General features: G+C 33.5%; 2 protein-coding genes across 6 annotated transcripts; one reads left to right on the top strand and one right to left on the bottom strand.

Moving 5' to 3' along the window:
* The first annotated feature begins 277 nt into the window (after positions 1–277).
* LOC114412978 (exonuclease 1-like) lies at positions 278–5,071 on the top strand. 5 transcript variants are annotated; one of them, XR_003666851.1, is made up of 11 exons: positions 278–474; positions 661–780; positions 1,981–2,104; positions 2,249–2,386; positions 2,512–2,721; positions 2,968–3,143; positions 3,254–3,326; positions 3,858–3,978; positions 4,270–4,401; positions 4,508–4,562; positions 4,676–4,762. XR_003666851.1 is itself a non-coding variant. In XM_028377110.1 (10 exons), exons 1-10 carry the CDS (start codon positions 314–316, stop codon positions 4,930–4,932), a joined length of 1,428 nt encoding a protein of 475 aa, XP_028232911.1. In that variant the 5' UTR covers positions 278–313; the 3' UTR covers positions 4,933–5,071. The 5 variants fall into 5 exon arrangements, 4 of the variants coding, with proteins under 4 accessions (XP_028232911.1, XP_028232910.1, XP_028232913.1 ...); XM_028377110.1 differs by lacking the exon at positions 3,858–3,978 and having other exon boundaries at positions 4,288–4,401; positions 4,676–5,071; XM_028377109.1 differs by lacking the exon at positions 3,858–3,978 and having other exon boundaries at positions 4,676–5,071.
* A 203-nt stretch (positions 5,072–5,274) lies between these two features.
* Positions 5,275–14,284, bottom strand: LOC114412977 (alpha,alpha-trehalose-phosphate synthase [UDP-forming] 1-like). Its single transcript, XM_028377108.1, has 17 exons — positions 13,859–14,284; positions 13,515–13,612; positions 12,990–13,378; positions 12,584–12,698; positions 12,309–12,410; positions 12,013–12,163; positions 11,780–11,868; positions 10,580–10,628; positions 9,913–10,013; positions 8,452–8,639; positions 8,038–8,155; positions 7,599–7,763; positions 7,400–7,522; positions 7,218–7,305; positions 6,528–6,658; positions 6,325–6,423; positions 5,275–5,799 (listed from the first exon to the last, which is right to left on the bottom strand). Exons 1-17 carry the CDS (start codon positions 14,226–14,228, stop codon positions 5,413–5,415), a joined length of 2,763 nt encoding a protein of 920 aa, XP_028232909.1. The 5' UTR covers positions 14,229–14,284; the 3' UTR covers positions 5,275–5,412.
* Positions 14,285–16,070: the final 1,786 nt, after the last annotated feature.

The raw sequence follows: 16,070 nt of genomic DNA, 5'->3' as shown, positions 1-16,070 counted from the left end.
TTCTAAATAATATTTGTTAATAATTTTTCTATAAAAAAAATCAATTTCCTATGTGAAATTCTAACTTAGATATAGAGTATACGTGACATCACGGTATGTATCGAGTTAACGACCACATTAATGATTAATGAATCCCTTTTATCTTGTATAAAACCTTTAAAATATTAGGAACTCATTGTAAAATAAATATTTATTAGGGGTCAAATACAAAATTTAAATATATATGATGTATTAAAAATATATTTAAACGTTGTATATATGAAATGAAATGCAGTGTTAGTACATTGTAATTTCACTCCAAAGAGAAAGAGGAATGGGAATTCAGGGGTTTTTGCCGCTATTGAAGTCGATTATGGTTCCAATCCACATTAAGGATCTGAAGGGTTGTTCTGTAGCCGTAGACACCTACTCTTGGCTCCACAAAGGTGCCCTCTCTTGCAGCACCGAACTCTGCAAAGGGATGCCCACTACCAGGTAACCTCAACCTCTCTTTCACACTTTTCTTTACCATTATTTTATTGGGTTTTTCTTTGATTTTTGTTTGGAGCAACCCCACTCGTAAAAGTTCGATTTTTTTTTTTTTTTAAATGGGGTTTAGTTGAATTTATGGCACCCCAAAAGGGCTTAACTGAGTTTGGCTTGTGCATTGGCGTGTTTTAGGCACATTGAGTATTGCATGCACAGAGTAAATTTGCTGCGCCATTTTGGGGTTAAGCCTATTCTAGTGTTTGATGGAGGGCTTCTGCCAATGAAGAGTGAACAAGAGAACAAGCGTGCCAGGTACTCTCTTTGTCTTCACGACATTGTACTTTGTTTTTTCTTAATTGGGTATTTTAAAGTTTTTTTTGGCATAAAAAAGAAAAACCTATCTTTTGTTGAGTTGAGTGGCACCCTAATTGTTAATGGGATGCTTTCATGTATGTTATGTTGAGTAATGTGGTACTTAAGCTATGAAATTCTCTTACTTAACAAACTGGTCTTTTGGATTGGACTCTCCACTTTTGCTCAAGCCATGACAATTAGTGCTTTTGTTGAGCGTTGAACTATGGTAAGAGCTACTTATAGGTTAGATTAAGGTGTAATGTACCAAATACTGATAGGTGAGGAAGAGGGGCTATTATCAGGCAGGGTTTCTGTTGATAGTGTGAAGCCTCTGTAAACATCAGTTCTTAAATGAGTTGGCTATGTTATGAGTCTTACATTGACTAGAATAAGAAGCTTAATGTGCTAGTCATAACAGTTTTCGTTTTTCTTTTAATTTGATTCTCTGTGAGTTATCTAATTTCAAAATTCAAAGAAGGATTTGATGCTGTGCTTGTAGCAGCTGTCTGCATTTGCATTAGTTTCTCCCTTTGTGGGATTTCACTTCCTCAGTGTACAGTGCGTCTGCATGTAGGGCAATTCTCCAAATGACATAAGCTGACAATTTTGAACAATAACTTTCTTGAGCTCTGTCTCCATGTATGTCTTCATGTCTACATGAGGTTCTTATTCACAAGCACAATTTGTTGAAAATAGCAGTAATGCCATGTTTATGATCTTGACTTGCTCAATTTTTCTGCTTCTGTTCTAAATGCCACACTTGTTTTCTTTGCTGTTTGCCATTGTTTGATTGCTTTTCTGTTTCTGAAATTGAGGTAAAATGAACTTGGTTTAATGTTAAATATAGAGGATGGATGGAATACTCAATGATTTAGGGATAGAATTGATTAATAATTTAATAGTTTTCAAACTAAAATACTGAAAAACCAATCTTTCTCCAGCACCCATGAAAACAAAATCTTGTCATGGGGCCTGAGTTTTGTAGTTTTTCTCTCTTTTTTCAAAAAGAATTAAGTATAAAGGATATTAAGGGATAAAGGGTTATGAGCTTTATTACAAGATCACCAAAGAGGAGTGCTTTGATTTCTAGGCAGGCTTAAGAACCTTAAAATCTCATTTTTGCAAATGAATCAAATATTTTCTATGCTATAAGTGCAGGGCTAGAAAGGATAATCTTGCACGTGCAGTTGAACATGAGTCAGATGGAAATTCAGCTGCTGCTTATGAGTGCTACCAGAAAGCAGTTGATATTTCACCTCAAATTGCATGTGAACTAATTCAGGTAAAAAGGAGTTCAATATATCAGAGTTGGTCTGGTTGTTGTTGTTGTGTGTGTGTATCTCATATGTATTTCATTTGAATATATTCAACACAATAATTACATTACATCCCCAACTAAATATTTAACCTTGTTTTTTCTTGGAAGGTATTGAAGCAGGAGAACTTGCAGTATATTGTTGCTCCTTACGAGGCAGATGCCCAGATGACATTCTTGGCAATTAGTGGACAAGTTGATGCAGTTATAACTGAAGACTCTGATCTTATACCATTTGGTTGCCCAAGAGTAAGTTTACCAAGTGGCTTAAGCTATAGATGTTTTTTGTTATCTTTCTATACTAGTGTATATTTATTCCTACTTTGATGTACTCACTGGTTTTTGACTGGCCTGCTTCTTCCTTGAAAATTTAGATTATCTTTAAAATGGACAAGTTTGGTCAAGGTGTTCAGTTTCAGGATTCCATGCTACAAAAGAATAAGGAGCTTAGTTTTGAAGGGTTCAACAGACAAATGCTTCTTGAAATGTGTATTTTGAGTGGCTGTGATTATCTGCAGTCCTTGTCAGGTATGGGTCTCAAAAGGGCCCATGCAAGCATTAAAAAATTTAGAAGTTATGACAAGGTAAGTGCAGCTGATACACTTAACAAACATGATTGTTTAGCACCATAAAAACTAACAAGCATGTTTATTTAACTATCATTGTTCATTTTCCCTGTTTAAACTCACTAAAGCAGCTAAATCTACATCTATACTCATAACAGAAATGCTTAAAAGTGCTTTTTATAACTATATATATCTTTTAAATCTTGTATGTAAATCTTTCTATATGAATTTTTTGTATTTCTAATGCAAATGGCAATGTATCAGGTTCTTAAGCACTTGAGATATAGTGGAGTTTCTGTGCCTCCCTTTTATGAAGAGTCATTCAAGAAGGCTATACTTACTTTCCAATATCAACGGGTTTATGATCCAATTAATGAAAATATTGTTCATTTGTCTAATATATCTGATGATATTGGTGATGAGTTAGACTTTTTAGGCCCATATCCTTCATTTTTAATGTTCTCTTGCCATTTTAAATTAATATCACTCTGCTCCATTTTGTTCAATCATCTTAAGATCTTACTTGAAGTTATACCTTAACCTGGGATACAACCATGCCAAAAGATATAGCACAAAGAATAGCAAAAGGGGATCTTGATCCAATTACCAAAATGCCATTTGAGGTACATCATCAATTTCTTCTTTATATTCATCCATACCAAAGTGTGTGTGTGTTAAATTGAAAGAATAAATTTATAGTAACTGAAATTTCTCTGTTTTTCTTGCATGTGTTGGTCAAAATAACTTGACTTATTTCATTTGTTCATTTTTGGAATAAGGACAATTTGCACGATTGTGAAAAAAAAAAGAATTTTGAAAATGATAGGAATAGGATTGACAACAACTGAAAAGACTGTTCTTAGTGTTCTATAACCGTTGCCATTGGTTTGCATGGATGTGCATGAGTTTGTGTAAATTCTACATATAAAGTAGATTTTTGTTTTCCTTCTTATGTTCTAGTACTGGTACAAGGTTTTCTTGGAAGTTAGTATCACCTTCACCCATGTTTTGAGCAAATATGAATAGATTGTCACCCCTTTCTTTTTAATAAATGTTAAAAGCATTTAAGAAGTATACATGGATGTATTCTCCTTCAGTTAAACCCTTGTTTAAAGGGTACTGTTGGTTAAAAGTCCATTTCTTTTAAATGGCAGGGAGAGAATCTTACAGCCAGATTAGCAATTGTGGAAACTAGTCAATTCAAAACTCATTCTGAAAGTGCAAAGAAAAAGATTGATTTGCCCGTGCAGAAGAATCTCTTAACTAAGTATTTTTGTATCCTACAAAGCATTCTTCTTGAATTGATTTTAATATGTTTAGCATGTTTAAAGGGGAGGAATGCAGGGCAGCATTCTATGGTTCACTGGGATACTGCCTGATGCTATTGATGCTTCAGTTACCAATTTTCTAAAAATTTAGATTCAAGATTATAACATTTAAAACAATCAAGTTGAGGCAATGAATTTTGGTGGCATTTGAGCTCAATGTTTCTTTACAACATACCACTTGTAGCTAGCAGTTTTTTTTCTATTCTTCTTTAGAGTAACTTTTCCTTAGCCATGAAAGGTTTTGCTTCTCTTGAAGCAAAAAGGAAATTCAGAGCTCCTCGGGTGTCACCTACTGCTGCTAATGAAACAAAGAACTCTACTGCATATTGACTCTGAGAATTGGGGCAGTGTCCCTCCTCCTAATATCCATGTAAGTTGCCTTAATATAGAACTATAACAGTGAAAACTCTACTTATTGTTGGTAGTGAGACTTAGATATTTTTTTTAACATATTCTTCCTTCCTTTCTTTCTTTAGATTGGATATAGTTCTGCCACAAACAATTCTGAATTTACAGAGTCTCCATGTCATGGTAAGATATAAATCTGCTGGTTTGCTTTGGATGGGAAAATGTAATCCCTTATGCCTTTACATGTGTTAGTTATTCATTTCATTGTTTGCATGATTTGTCCATGGTGGGTGAAGAGAAGAAAAGCCCTGAACATACAGTACTGCGAAAGCCCAGGCAGCCAATTCATAAACCGTGTCTAGGGTTGCATGGGCACACAAACGTCCAAGACACAGCTGAAGGAAAAACCAGGGAGGAGGCAACAAGAAAGGTAACTGTAAGGAGTGCTTATTTTCAGCACAAGCAAGTGGAAAAGAATGTTTATGGCGAAAAACAAGATTGCCTGTCATCTGGCATTGCCATTGATGAGAGAAAAAATGCCTTATCTGAATAGGCGGCCATTTTTATAAATTTTGTATGTCACTGAATAAGTGTATGCCCCCATGTTTTGTATTCTCATTTATTAATATCAATTGAAGAATAGAAACGTTTATTGGTATGAAATTAGCATATCGCCGTATTATGTTATAAAATTATAGTATTTGTTTTTGCCATCTTATTCTTTATGATTTTAATATATATATATATATATTTAAAATTTGTTCATTTCTCACATTACGACAAATACGTCAGGGGTAAAACAAGCTAAAAAATTATTTAATTTAAACTGCTTTAAATTTGGATCATATTTGATTTTAAAATTAAAACTAATCTTTGAAAATGATTGAGTGGGAAATCACAAGAGACATGCTGAAAGTACGTTGCCAGTTTGAGATTCATTCAAATCACAAGAGACATGTAGGGCATTGCATAATCAAATGATATGAATAGACACTTTTCCAAGAAAAATACAATCTAACAATAAGACAGTCAGTTAAGTTGGTGATGAAGAATGTTCTGCCAAGTCACTTAAGAGGTTGACAACATCATCTGAGGTTTTAAGAAGGTAACGTGCACTTGATCTTTTCCGTCCAACAACACAAGAGAAGTAATTATCACCATTTAGATCAAGCACTGAGGAACCCTCATGCAGTGCTATTTTATCACGATACTTTGGTCTCCATTGATCAATTTCTCTCTTTTCTATGTTTGACAACGAACGTTGTTTCCTGTATTTAGCTGCCTTCGACCCGGTTTTGGTGGCTGGTAATTTTGGCAGAGATGATGGCCTGTAAGAATTAGATTTGGATAGCATAGCTCTTGGTAATGGAGGTGATTCAGAAGGGAGCTCTGGCTCAAAAAATGTATACACATCTTCATCCTGAAACAGTTCATTTCAAACCATTATTTGCCTTAATCAATATAGAAGGCTTAGACATGTAACTTGTTCTGATGTAGATCAGTCTAAAATCAATGCTCCTCTACAAATTTCATTCTAATATTTACAGTTGAGTCCTTAGGTGATGGGAACTGAGATCCAAGTTAGTTAGGAAAGGACCCTTAATGAATTGGAGGTAGTTCCATATTAGAATCTGCATGCATAGAAAATAACTAACTACTGACAGTTATATATTAGGAGTATATATTTGGTAGTAAGTTGTGTAAATAAGGAGGGTGTAGTTATTTGCAGTTTGGGTACACTCTCTGCAGGAGACTTTTGTCTTTGGGAAAGTAAGTGTACTGCTGTATCGTGTGTGATTTCAGTGTTATATTATATTTTATTACCTTATCAATTGATGTTCTATCATTAGGATTGCTACCAGACTGCCAAAAGGCAATATGCCACTCTAACAATAACAAAGTCTCAAGTGAACTAAGAATAGAAAATCAAATAAAGTGCACCAACCTTGGCTAGAAAGTGCCCAATGCATAAGACATAGTCAATTGGCGTCTTCATGCCTTTACTATGAACTATCTCTCCAAGGATACGATCAATAGCTGCTCCCTATACCAAAAAAAGTGTCAGGTGCTAGCATGTAGAGGAAATAAAGCTTCTGAACAGAAAAGGATAGGTGAGAGACTCTACTAGCCAGCAGAAATTGCTTATACCTTTGACACGCCAACTGTGCGAACCTCAACAGATCGACCACCTTGGACAACATCAAGATATGCGTTTGATATTGGCCCTGTCCACAGATGTTGAAGCAGATCTCTTGCTTGAATCCTTCCAAACTCAACATCTAGTTAATTGCAGTCACAATAAGTTAGCAATTAACCATAGAAGGCTCCCACTTTGCTGGGAAGGGAGTAAAGAGATGATGTTCATCAGCACAAATGTCTTATTAGAAGAAAGATTAAAATATGTTTGTGATCCTAATAAATATTTGAATTTTGTGTTAGTTTTCTAATAAAGTTGTTCTTCATTTTTGCTCCTAGATAAAATAAAAATTTTATTTTTAGTCAGTGATATTTTGTTTGGTCCATGACAAATTAGTAAATTTTGTGTTTATCTCTTGATAATTTTTTTTTCATTTGATATTAGGCCCTTTGAAAAAAAGACTAATAACAAATAATTTTTTTTATCAGAAAATAAATCCAAAATTTACTAATTTATCATAGATTATAAAAAGTGACAATGATAAAAAATAAAATTGTTGATCTATTAGAGACTTGATGTAATTTTATTTTTTTTATCAAAGAACAAACAAAATTTAAGTGTTTATTAGAGATCGAAACTTAGAAGAGAATAAGTAAGTTGAAAAATAAAAGGGAAGATGGTAACAGAAAATTTTCACATGCCTGCATACTTGTAATTCCATACTACTGACGTCTCCCGAAGCTCAAAATGAGACCTTGGAGTTCTTTCAGTAAAATACTCAAAAACATGCTGAAATTTTATAAAAAAAATATGAAAAATAAACCACACTTGAAACTAAAGGAACTTAATAAGAGAAACACTTGTATTCATGAAGCTAAATTACCTTCACACTATCAACCCAATCCATGTTTAAATTTTCAGGCATGGTTGTCATCCACTCACTTGAAGTACGTCGCAAAAACATTCCATTTTCTGCTGCCAACCACATGTTAAATTCACTGAAGTTCTGCACAAAGTAGTTGTTAGTTCAAAAGCAAATGTTGCTGAAAATCCAAAAACACATGAAGTTTTCTTGATAGTACTTTGTCCAGGACTGCTCGAGAGCTCCCACTCAGAACAACTATTGTTGTCTTTGGATCATCGGTTAACTTCTTTAAAGGTTCCTTCATATTTGGGTGTAATTTAAGTTCCAATTCTCTAATTTGACCAGCCCTTCCCACTGGTTCATTCAAAGTGGCATTGAAACCCTGCAGTGCAGTTGAGGCAAAATGGTATTGTTTTAGTGAAAAGGAGCTACATATGTTGGTGAGAAGGCAACCCTTCTCACTTATTCACAAAAAACAAGTGGAAACAAATAAGTCCTCATGTGCGTTTCTCTTAAAAACATGCGGTGCACTTGTATATGTAAGGTGAAGTTGGTTTCCATTTATAAATATAAGCATAATACTTATTGCACAAAATAGGGTGAATAATTAGGGACAACCCTTTATTCAGTGTTTGATGATCTAACAAACAGCTTACCAGTATAATTAGTCGGTTATTGGATTTTGAGTAACAATCAACTGCCACTTTGTTGGGAAGTAATGGAGGAACTTGTCTTGTCCTAAGCTGAGCTTCAACAATGGTATCATTCAGTTCACTGTGCAAAAAGAAAACCTTGTTTTTAGAATAAATAATCAAGAATAACATACGTGGCACCGACCACCATAGAAGGTCAGGACAAAATCTAGAGCAATAGAGCGACCAATATAGCTATTTCAAAGACAGAATTTCCATTTTTCTCCATTTTCCCATTGACACTATTTCAAACTAGCTTTAGTGGTCGATCTAATATGCTCATGTAAGACTGACTGTTCCATCTTACAAGAAAAATAAAGTACGGAACAAAATTGATCCAAGAAAAACAAAATGCAAGCAATGTTATAGGATTAAAACCTCACAAAAGTTGCTGCCCATTCCTGTGACGTGTGAGTTTCAACATGTTTGAAATTAAACTGATGTCGTTTTTCTCTTTCATCAGCTGACATTTCCAACGCATAACCAATAGAAGCAGCAACCTCTGTGATGTTCCATGGGTTTACCAAGATAGCACCAGCACCAAGAGACTGTGCTGCACCTGCAAACTGATACCAAATAAAGAATTCTAAATTATTTGAATTATACTGAAAGCTTAGTGATTTTAGGAGTTAATTATGTTATAATAAAATAATTGGACATAAAAGAATTTGTTTTTATTTAAACAAGATGATATTTCCAGAAAAACAATAACTTTATAAAGAATATGTTCTACAATATGATCTTACATTCCTACTGAAGTCTTGAACTAGAAGCCTAGTATCAACCCTATCCTTTCCTATCTGTCACTATCACAAATATTCCAGTTTTTGTATCAGCACTCATGGGTTGTACATAGAAAACAACTAAGAACAGAAAATATATTGGTTTGAATAGATTGATCATTTCGTATATTTAACATTCACAATGATGGTGATAAGATGAAGAACACGGACATCATACTTAATTTAAAAGAAAAACAAATATACATCAGTAATGCATCGTGGATTATAGAATGATAATGATAGGGGAAGATGATTATAATTATTTGAATTTCAGTCTATCAGCAATCACAATTCCCTGCATCAAAAGCAATCGTTTCATGTTACCCTAACTTATTCTCTTGACACATGTCTTTCAACAAATGTTAACCTTTGACAAAAAAAATATTCAGTTAATTTTGGTTCTTGGTATTCAAGAAACCATAAGTATACTTATGAACACATTATAACATAGCCAGGTTACCATCAAAAGTAGACCTTGTCATTATAGAGCTCAACAATGACGTTGATGATTGAAGAAACAGATACAACATACTGATGATTTTTCTCTATAGTTGAGCCTCCAAACTATCCACAACTCAGGTTACAAAATAAAAAAAGAAAGCTGAACTTCTCAGCTTAGCTTGGCTAGTTTTTTTTTCCAACAAGCCAAACTGTGAGCTTGAGACTAGAAAAACTTTAACACCATTGATGTGTAAACACTTCAAAATAAATAAAATAAAAAAGATTATGTCCGGTGCTATAGATTAATATATAGTGATAAAGGAAAAACAAACTTGTTTATAATTCTTAGGACTTGCAAGCTTGCCCTAGTTAAGTTTAGGAAAGTCATTCATTAAATGACAGTACATTTGTTTCATGTTTTGCTGTTTTACAAAAAGAGCTAAAACTACTCTGTTGCACTTCGTCTACATATACCTCAACATTACTATGCTTAATAAAATTTGGTGATCTTAGTAAAACATAAAGCACTTTCTCAAATATTAAGATCAAATAACATTCAGCGTATCCAAGAGATGCAGCCAAAATAAATAATGAGAACATTAAAAAACTGAATTACCTCACTTAAAATGAGAACCCCTTTCTTGGATGCTTGACACGCAACAAATTCATAGCTGACAAGATTCATTCCATCCCTTAAAGATGTAACAAGTGCTACATCTAAATTCGATGTGAGTCAGACTAGTATGATACATATCATGGGTGCTGAATACTTAGTTCAATAAAACTACTTAAGATGGATTTTATAATATAATATAAAGAAGATATGCTGCAGCCTCTTGCCATTTTCTGATTCCCTGGGATAGTTGTCAAATCTTAAGCATAAAACGGAAGTATATTACAAATGTGAATATAAAGAAACAACTGTAAGTCATTGTACTTCAATTGTTCTTTTCTTGATGAATTCAAAATCAAGAAATATGATTCTTGAGGACTTTCCTCATTTCCTGGTAAATAAATATCCATCAGTTCAATTTATTCTTTCAGCCAGGTACATGTTGTAAGCAGAGGACTTAAATCACGTGGAACACATATCAAAGAAAAGTGAAAGAGTCTGCAAAGATAAAGAAATTTCTTTTCCAATAACAGAAAAGAATGTCCTACAGCTTGAGTATTTCACCAATGAAATGGTGAAATATGTTACTTCTATATAAAAAATATTATTACTTTGAATAAATAAGGATAACATGGACTAAATCTTGTATGTTATAGCAGAAAATGAGTACCAGTTACAGCATAGAGTGCACATAATTCATGAAAGTCAAGTGACCGATCCTGTAATCATAGAAAGAGATGTTCCAGAAATCATTACAAGGACAACAGAATAACAATAACAAATGTTTTCTGTATGATAAATAAACATATGACTTCACTTCATTTGTCACATCTTCTGGGAAAGATTAGCAATGTTATTTACTTTGTCCTAAATTTTTTAGCAATTCAAGAGAAGGATGTGTAACGAACAAGACAAAATGCATGGTCAGTGTGTGCAAAGAACAGTCAAAGTAGTTACTTGAATATTTTTAAAAAATAAAATATAACTTTAATTTTTGATGGAAGGGAAATAATTTTTTGCTTGACAACATTACAAAAATAAGTGATTGTGTAATACAAAAGCTCCACATTCTGAACAATATCAAGATAATCTAGAAAGAATAGATTGAAAGTTCCTTGGTGATGCAGGACAAAAGAAGATCAACTATTGAAGATTTATTGTAAATTTGGCAAAGAATTTTTATAATTTTATGGGGTTATTGGAGCTAATTTTACTGAAATTTTGATAGAATTAAAATCCCATCAGAGTACTTTGTATGGGTATGTTTTCTTTACTTGTCAATCAAGTCTTGTTATCAAAAGGTTGCTATGTAAAAAATAAGATGTGATAAAATGCAACTCCTATCTATCACTTATGATTCAGAGGACTTTCCCCATTTCCTGGTAATTTTCAGGAGAATCTGTCTAGTAGGTTTCTTGTTCATCTGCTAGAATGGTTATTCCCTTTTTTATTCCTTTTGCCCTTTTGTCTTATATCACTTGATCAAATAAGAGAGATGAAGAAATGAGACATCGTGAATATGTTTGTGATAACGATATGTTTTGTAAAACAGCTAACAGAGAATGTAGCTAACAACACAAATAGAGAATAACAAATTTGAATTAAGTAGATCAACCCAAATATTGAATTTACAGCTTTTTGGTGGCAACATAATGATCAAATGGACAATGTATAGAACACAGACAATATATAGATGATGAATAGTTCAAATCTTGTAGTAACGGGGATCAACTCATATATAGTAATGACATGGGAAATTTAATGTTTTCAATGAGATCTCAAATAATAGATACTAGCATTCATCCTCATGATCCTTGCATCGTCAAATACCAAACAAGACATATATGCTGTAGATGTTTAAAACACCAACCAGATGGTGTATTGGAACAGCTGTAAGTGTTCCAAATCTTCCATTGATGCGTCCTACAATCTCATGCACTTGGCTTGTAAGCTTTTGATCTGTCAAAGCATTAAGTCAATAGTGTCAGTCATGAAAAACGCCAATAACTATAATAAGATGACAAACAATAAATAAAACAAGAGTCTAAATCAATAGATGAAATGCTTCAAGTGATAATTAACTTGTCTAGAGAAATAACATACATTCCGGAACATCTTTCCTTGTAGGTACAGCAATTTGCAGCAAGACAACTTTATCACGCCAGAGTGAATTCTCCTCAAGGAACTTTTCAAATGCCAAGAGTTTTTGGGGAATTCCTTTTATCATATCAAGACGATCGACACCCAACATTACCTGTCCATTTGATAAGAAACATTAAGTGATTCTAATGATTCACATTTTCAGAGAAAAGCAGATGTAGAACAGAAACAGGAAACTGAGGAATAATCTCAACTTCTCAAATTGTTGAACATGAAACTTTGGCGTATATGGCTCCTACCTTTCGGCCAGCAAATCTTTCTTTCAGTTCTTTCATGTGTTCCTGGACTTCAGGGAGTTCAAGGGCTTGAATGAATCTATCAGAGTCAATCCCAATAGGAAACTGAAGTTTCACTCCCAAAAAATAAAACATTGTCATTATGAGAATGGAATCAGATACTGCATACTGATAAGTAAAGCTATTCAATGCTGATAAACATACAACACAAGATGAAATTCCAGTTTCGCAGTTAGATGTATAGAATTAGAAAGGGAAAATAATATATGCAGATATACCGCAGCCACACGGGTCAGTTTCCCATGATCTTCTACTCCTTCAGGTGTTCCCTCAAGCCCAAGAATACGAGTACAAGCACTAACAAAATGCCTTGCATAATCATAGGTGTGGAATCTGGGATGCAGACCAATAAAAATATAAAAATCACAACATTAAATAAAATGTCTAGAGTTCTCAAATATCCTAGCAAGTGGAAACATACCACTTGATATTATTGACTAAATAGTGCAATCAACAAGCAAGAATAGTAAATCTCAAGGTGGAAGATAATTTTTTGACTAAATATTGACTAGCTTGTTCTAAATGCATGTCCTTGATGCCTATATACCAAAGGAATTTAGCTTGTGAATGTACTAGTTACTACTATAATCAACATCAAGTTGGAGATGCATGAGAATAACTTACCCCACCAGGTCAGCTGCAAGTACAGATCTCAACAGCTCTGATCTGGACGGTAGAGTCCTATGTATTTCTGAGGAAGGAAAGGGTGTATGGAGAAACCAACCAACTTTCATTTGTTCATTGTATTCTTTTAAACATTTTGGAAGGTACATTAGGTGGTAATCATGGCACCAAACAACATCTCCTTTCTCATAATGCTTATTTACTACATCAGCAAACATTTGGTTTGCCTTCTTATATGCATCAAATTGGGATTGGAAAGTACGAGTTGTAGCAAGTCGATCTTCTTGTGGAAGCCCAAGGTAATGAAATAGAGGCCATAAGATGTTGTTGCAGTAGCCATTATAGTACTGGTTAACTATCTCCTCATCAAGAAATACTGGTATGCATCGCTGCAGTTAACAGCACATAATTACTGATGGTTTGTGTGTGTCTTTGGTATTGCAAAGAGAAGAGTAGCTAGATTATCATTATTCACTATATTGATCAGTGGCCACATGCTTGTGAATTATAAATTTGATTCAATACCATTTCAGCTAAAGCTTTTGTCAATGCTCTCTGCCCAACATCATCAGGCACATTCACACCAGCCCACCCAATCCATCTGGTATCAAATTCCTTTACACCTTCAACAAAAACAACAAGCTTCATACAACCTTCACTTTAAAAATAGAAAAATTCAATCTATTTCTATAAGTAATAGATTATTATAAGAATGTTGTGAAGATAACTATCATTGTTGTGACCTCTATGAGATCATCAAGAAAGGCAACTAATTAGCATAGCTGAGTTACAATTACAAACTTCATAATAAACAAATTAACAAAACACACCAAAGAAACAATTAATGCAAGGTGACAAAATTTTCTTGCCTAGAAGTGCACTGACTAGCCCGCCTACACTGATCTCAAGGCGATATGACTCCACACCCTCCCTAACAGCAGACACAGGCAACCTGTTAGCTACCACCAACAAACGTTGTTTGCTTGGCCTCTCATCTTGCCTTTGGCTTCTATCTGTAAAACTCGTTTCCGTGACCTCTTCCTCTTTATGAATACCCAAAATTTCATTCTCACTTATGCATGAATCACCATAAAATTGTTCTCCCTCTTTGCTGCCATCTCTTGCTTCCTCCGTTGGTTGAATAAGCTTGAAGGATTTCCTTAGCTCTCTTTCCCTCAGAAGCCTTTCCAATCTAGACCTTGGTGTTAAAGGGACGCAGTTATAATTGTTCCCTGGCATACGCTTGGCCTGAAATTTTCCATGTTAAGTCTTTTCACTTATTTGATTCCTACAAAGACAGCATTCTCACTCAAAAGGTAAGATTATTTTTCCTACCTTCAAATATTCAAAATCACATTCTCAAATAAACACGGGAATAGTTGCACACTCCAATCATTTGTTACATATTTTTTGCAGTTTATTCACATTCCTATTACTTACCAAATGGGAAAATGCACTCTAGAGAACTAACATGCATGCTTTGATCCACGTATTGTATTGTCATTAGTCAATGTTGAATGTCTCCATAGGCTAAAACAACTTCTCTATTGCAATGAAGTAAAAATCATACTGATGATATATGCGTAAAGTAACCATCAGGCATAAAAATAATTGCAATGCTTCTCATCACATTAGACAAATAACAAGACAAGGGTCAGAAAATTCTTGAAATTGAATCGTGAACAAAATATTGAAATGTACTTAAAATTCATAACAATTGAATGACCACCAAAATAAAATACTGTTTCAAGGAATAAAATACCTAAACAAGTATTGCTGGTCAGCACAAAAAAAAACAAAAAACAAAACAAGTATTGCTGGAATTGTGTGTTCTGAAGGGATAAAAATAATAAGGGAAAGAGGGAAATAAATCCCTATAATCAGCAAATCTAATCATATCTTTAACAATACCCTTAACATGCCTAGAGCAAATTTAGCAAAAGTTCATGTGTTAAATAAATAAATCATTTACAGTAATGGATAAAATGACACCAGGCAACACAAGCAAGTTATAACGCAGGCAGCAAAATATACCTACTTGAGACATTGTTTTGTTGAAAATTTTGAAAGCCAAAATATGCCCATTACAGGGAGGGTGCGTGTAACCTGATAATTATAAGAATGTAGAATATTTCGTGAGATGATTTCACTTCACATTACTGTCCACAACTCCACATTGTTTCACACACCGTGGTTTTGTACAAGTGATCAAAAGGGTGGTGGCCATGATAGAACAAGGAAGATTATCCATGCAATGAAGAGATAAAAGGCATAGACGAGGTAATTGGCTTGAAGGGGAAAAAGGAGATCATGTATTTGAAAGAGCACACATTAAAGAGTATAATGCGTTAGATTAATCTTAAAGAGTGTAATGCGTTAGATTAATCTACTCATTCTCGTCCAATCAAAGACTAGCCATGCATGCGAATACAATGTATTGAAATTGGAGAATGATTTAATTAGTGAACATCAGCGTAGGATATTAAAAAATTGTCCCTTATTATATTTTATTTTTATAATTATTGTCCATTATGATTTAGGAAGGGGGTGTGTTTTAAGATTCGTGTAAAATCCCTAAAAAAATAGATACGTGTAAAAGATAAGAAATCTATCTATGTATGTTACTTTTTTCTTTTTTTTTGAATTCTATCTATGTTACTATATACACCGTTAAAGAAAATGTTACTATTTACAAAGTAAAATGTTTTATTGCATTAAAAAAAGTAAAATGTTCTATAAAAGAAGTAAAATGTTTTAAAAAAAGAAAACTCCAAACATGACAATTTCTAAAGCAATGATTATTTCGTAAAACCAATACTACTATCTTAAATTTGAGCATAATGATTTGATTGAAAATATAATTAATGATTATTTTACCGTTTAAATCAATATTGCATTTATGACACAGATTCTGGCAATCAATTCTTAACCCAAACCCTATTTTGAATTAAGAATTATAATTTCAATTTTAAATTTTCTATCACGGAAGATAACAACTGTCAACATAAAAATATTTAATAAGATATTATTTTTCATAAATAAATGGTTGATTATTGACTAGAATTTGTTTTCTCATAAATA

The sequence above is a fragment of the Glycine soja genome, chromosome 5, assembly GCF_004193775.1.
Source record: "Glycine soja cultivar W05 chromosome 5, ASM419377v2, whole genome shotgun sequence".
NCBI classification, from domain to species: Eukaryota; Viridiplantae; Streptophyta; class Magnoliopsida; order Fabales; family Fabaceae; genus Glycine; species Glycine soja.
Note: the sequence above shows the minus strand (reverse complement) of the source record. Positions and strands in the feature narration are given on the sequence as shown.

Excerpts from the sequence above, each read along its gene's own strand:
- LOC114412977 (XM_028377108.1), bottom strand. The coding sequence starts at position 14,228 with ATGCCAGGGAACAATTATAACTGCGTCCCTTTAACACCAAGGTCTAGA. Across the intron at positions 10,629-11,779 it reads CTGTTCCAATACACCATCTG|GATCGGTCACTTGACTTTCA; the intron begins GTTGGTGTTTTA and ends CTATGATTACAG. Across the intron at positions 8,640-9,912 it reads GGGTTCTCATTTTAAGTGAG|TTTGCAGGTGCAGCACAGTC; the intron begins GTAATTCAGTTT and ends ATTTGGTATCAG.
- LOC114412978 (XM_028377109.1), top strand. The coding sequence starts at position 314 with ATGGGAATTCAGGGGTTTTTGCCGCTATTGAAGTCGATTATGGTTCCA. Across the intron at positions 475-660 it reads AAAGGGATGCCCACTACCAG|GCACATTGAGTATTGCATGC; the intron begins GTAACCTCAACC and ends GGCGTGTTTTAG. Across the intron at positions 4,402-4,507 it reads TCCCTCCTCCTAATATCCAT|ATTGGATATAGTTCTGCCAC; the intron begins GTAAGTTGCCTT and ends TTCTTTCTTTAG.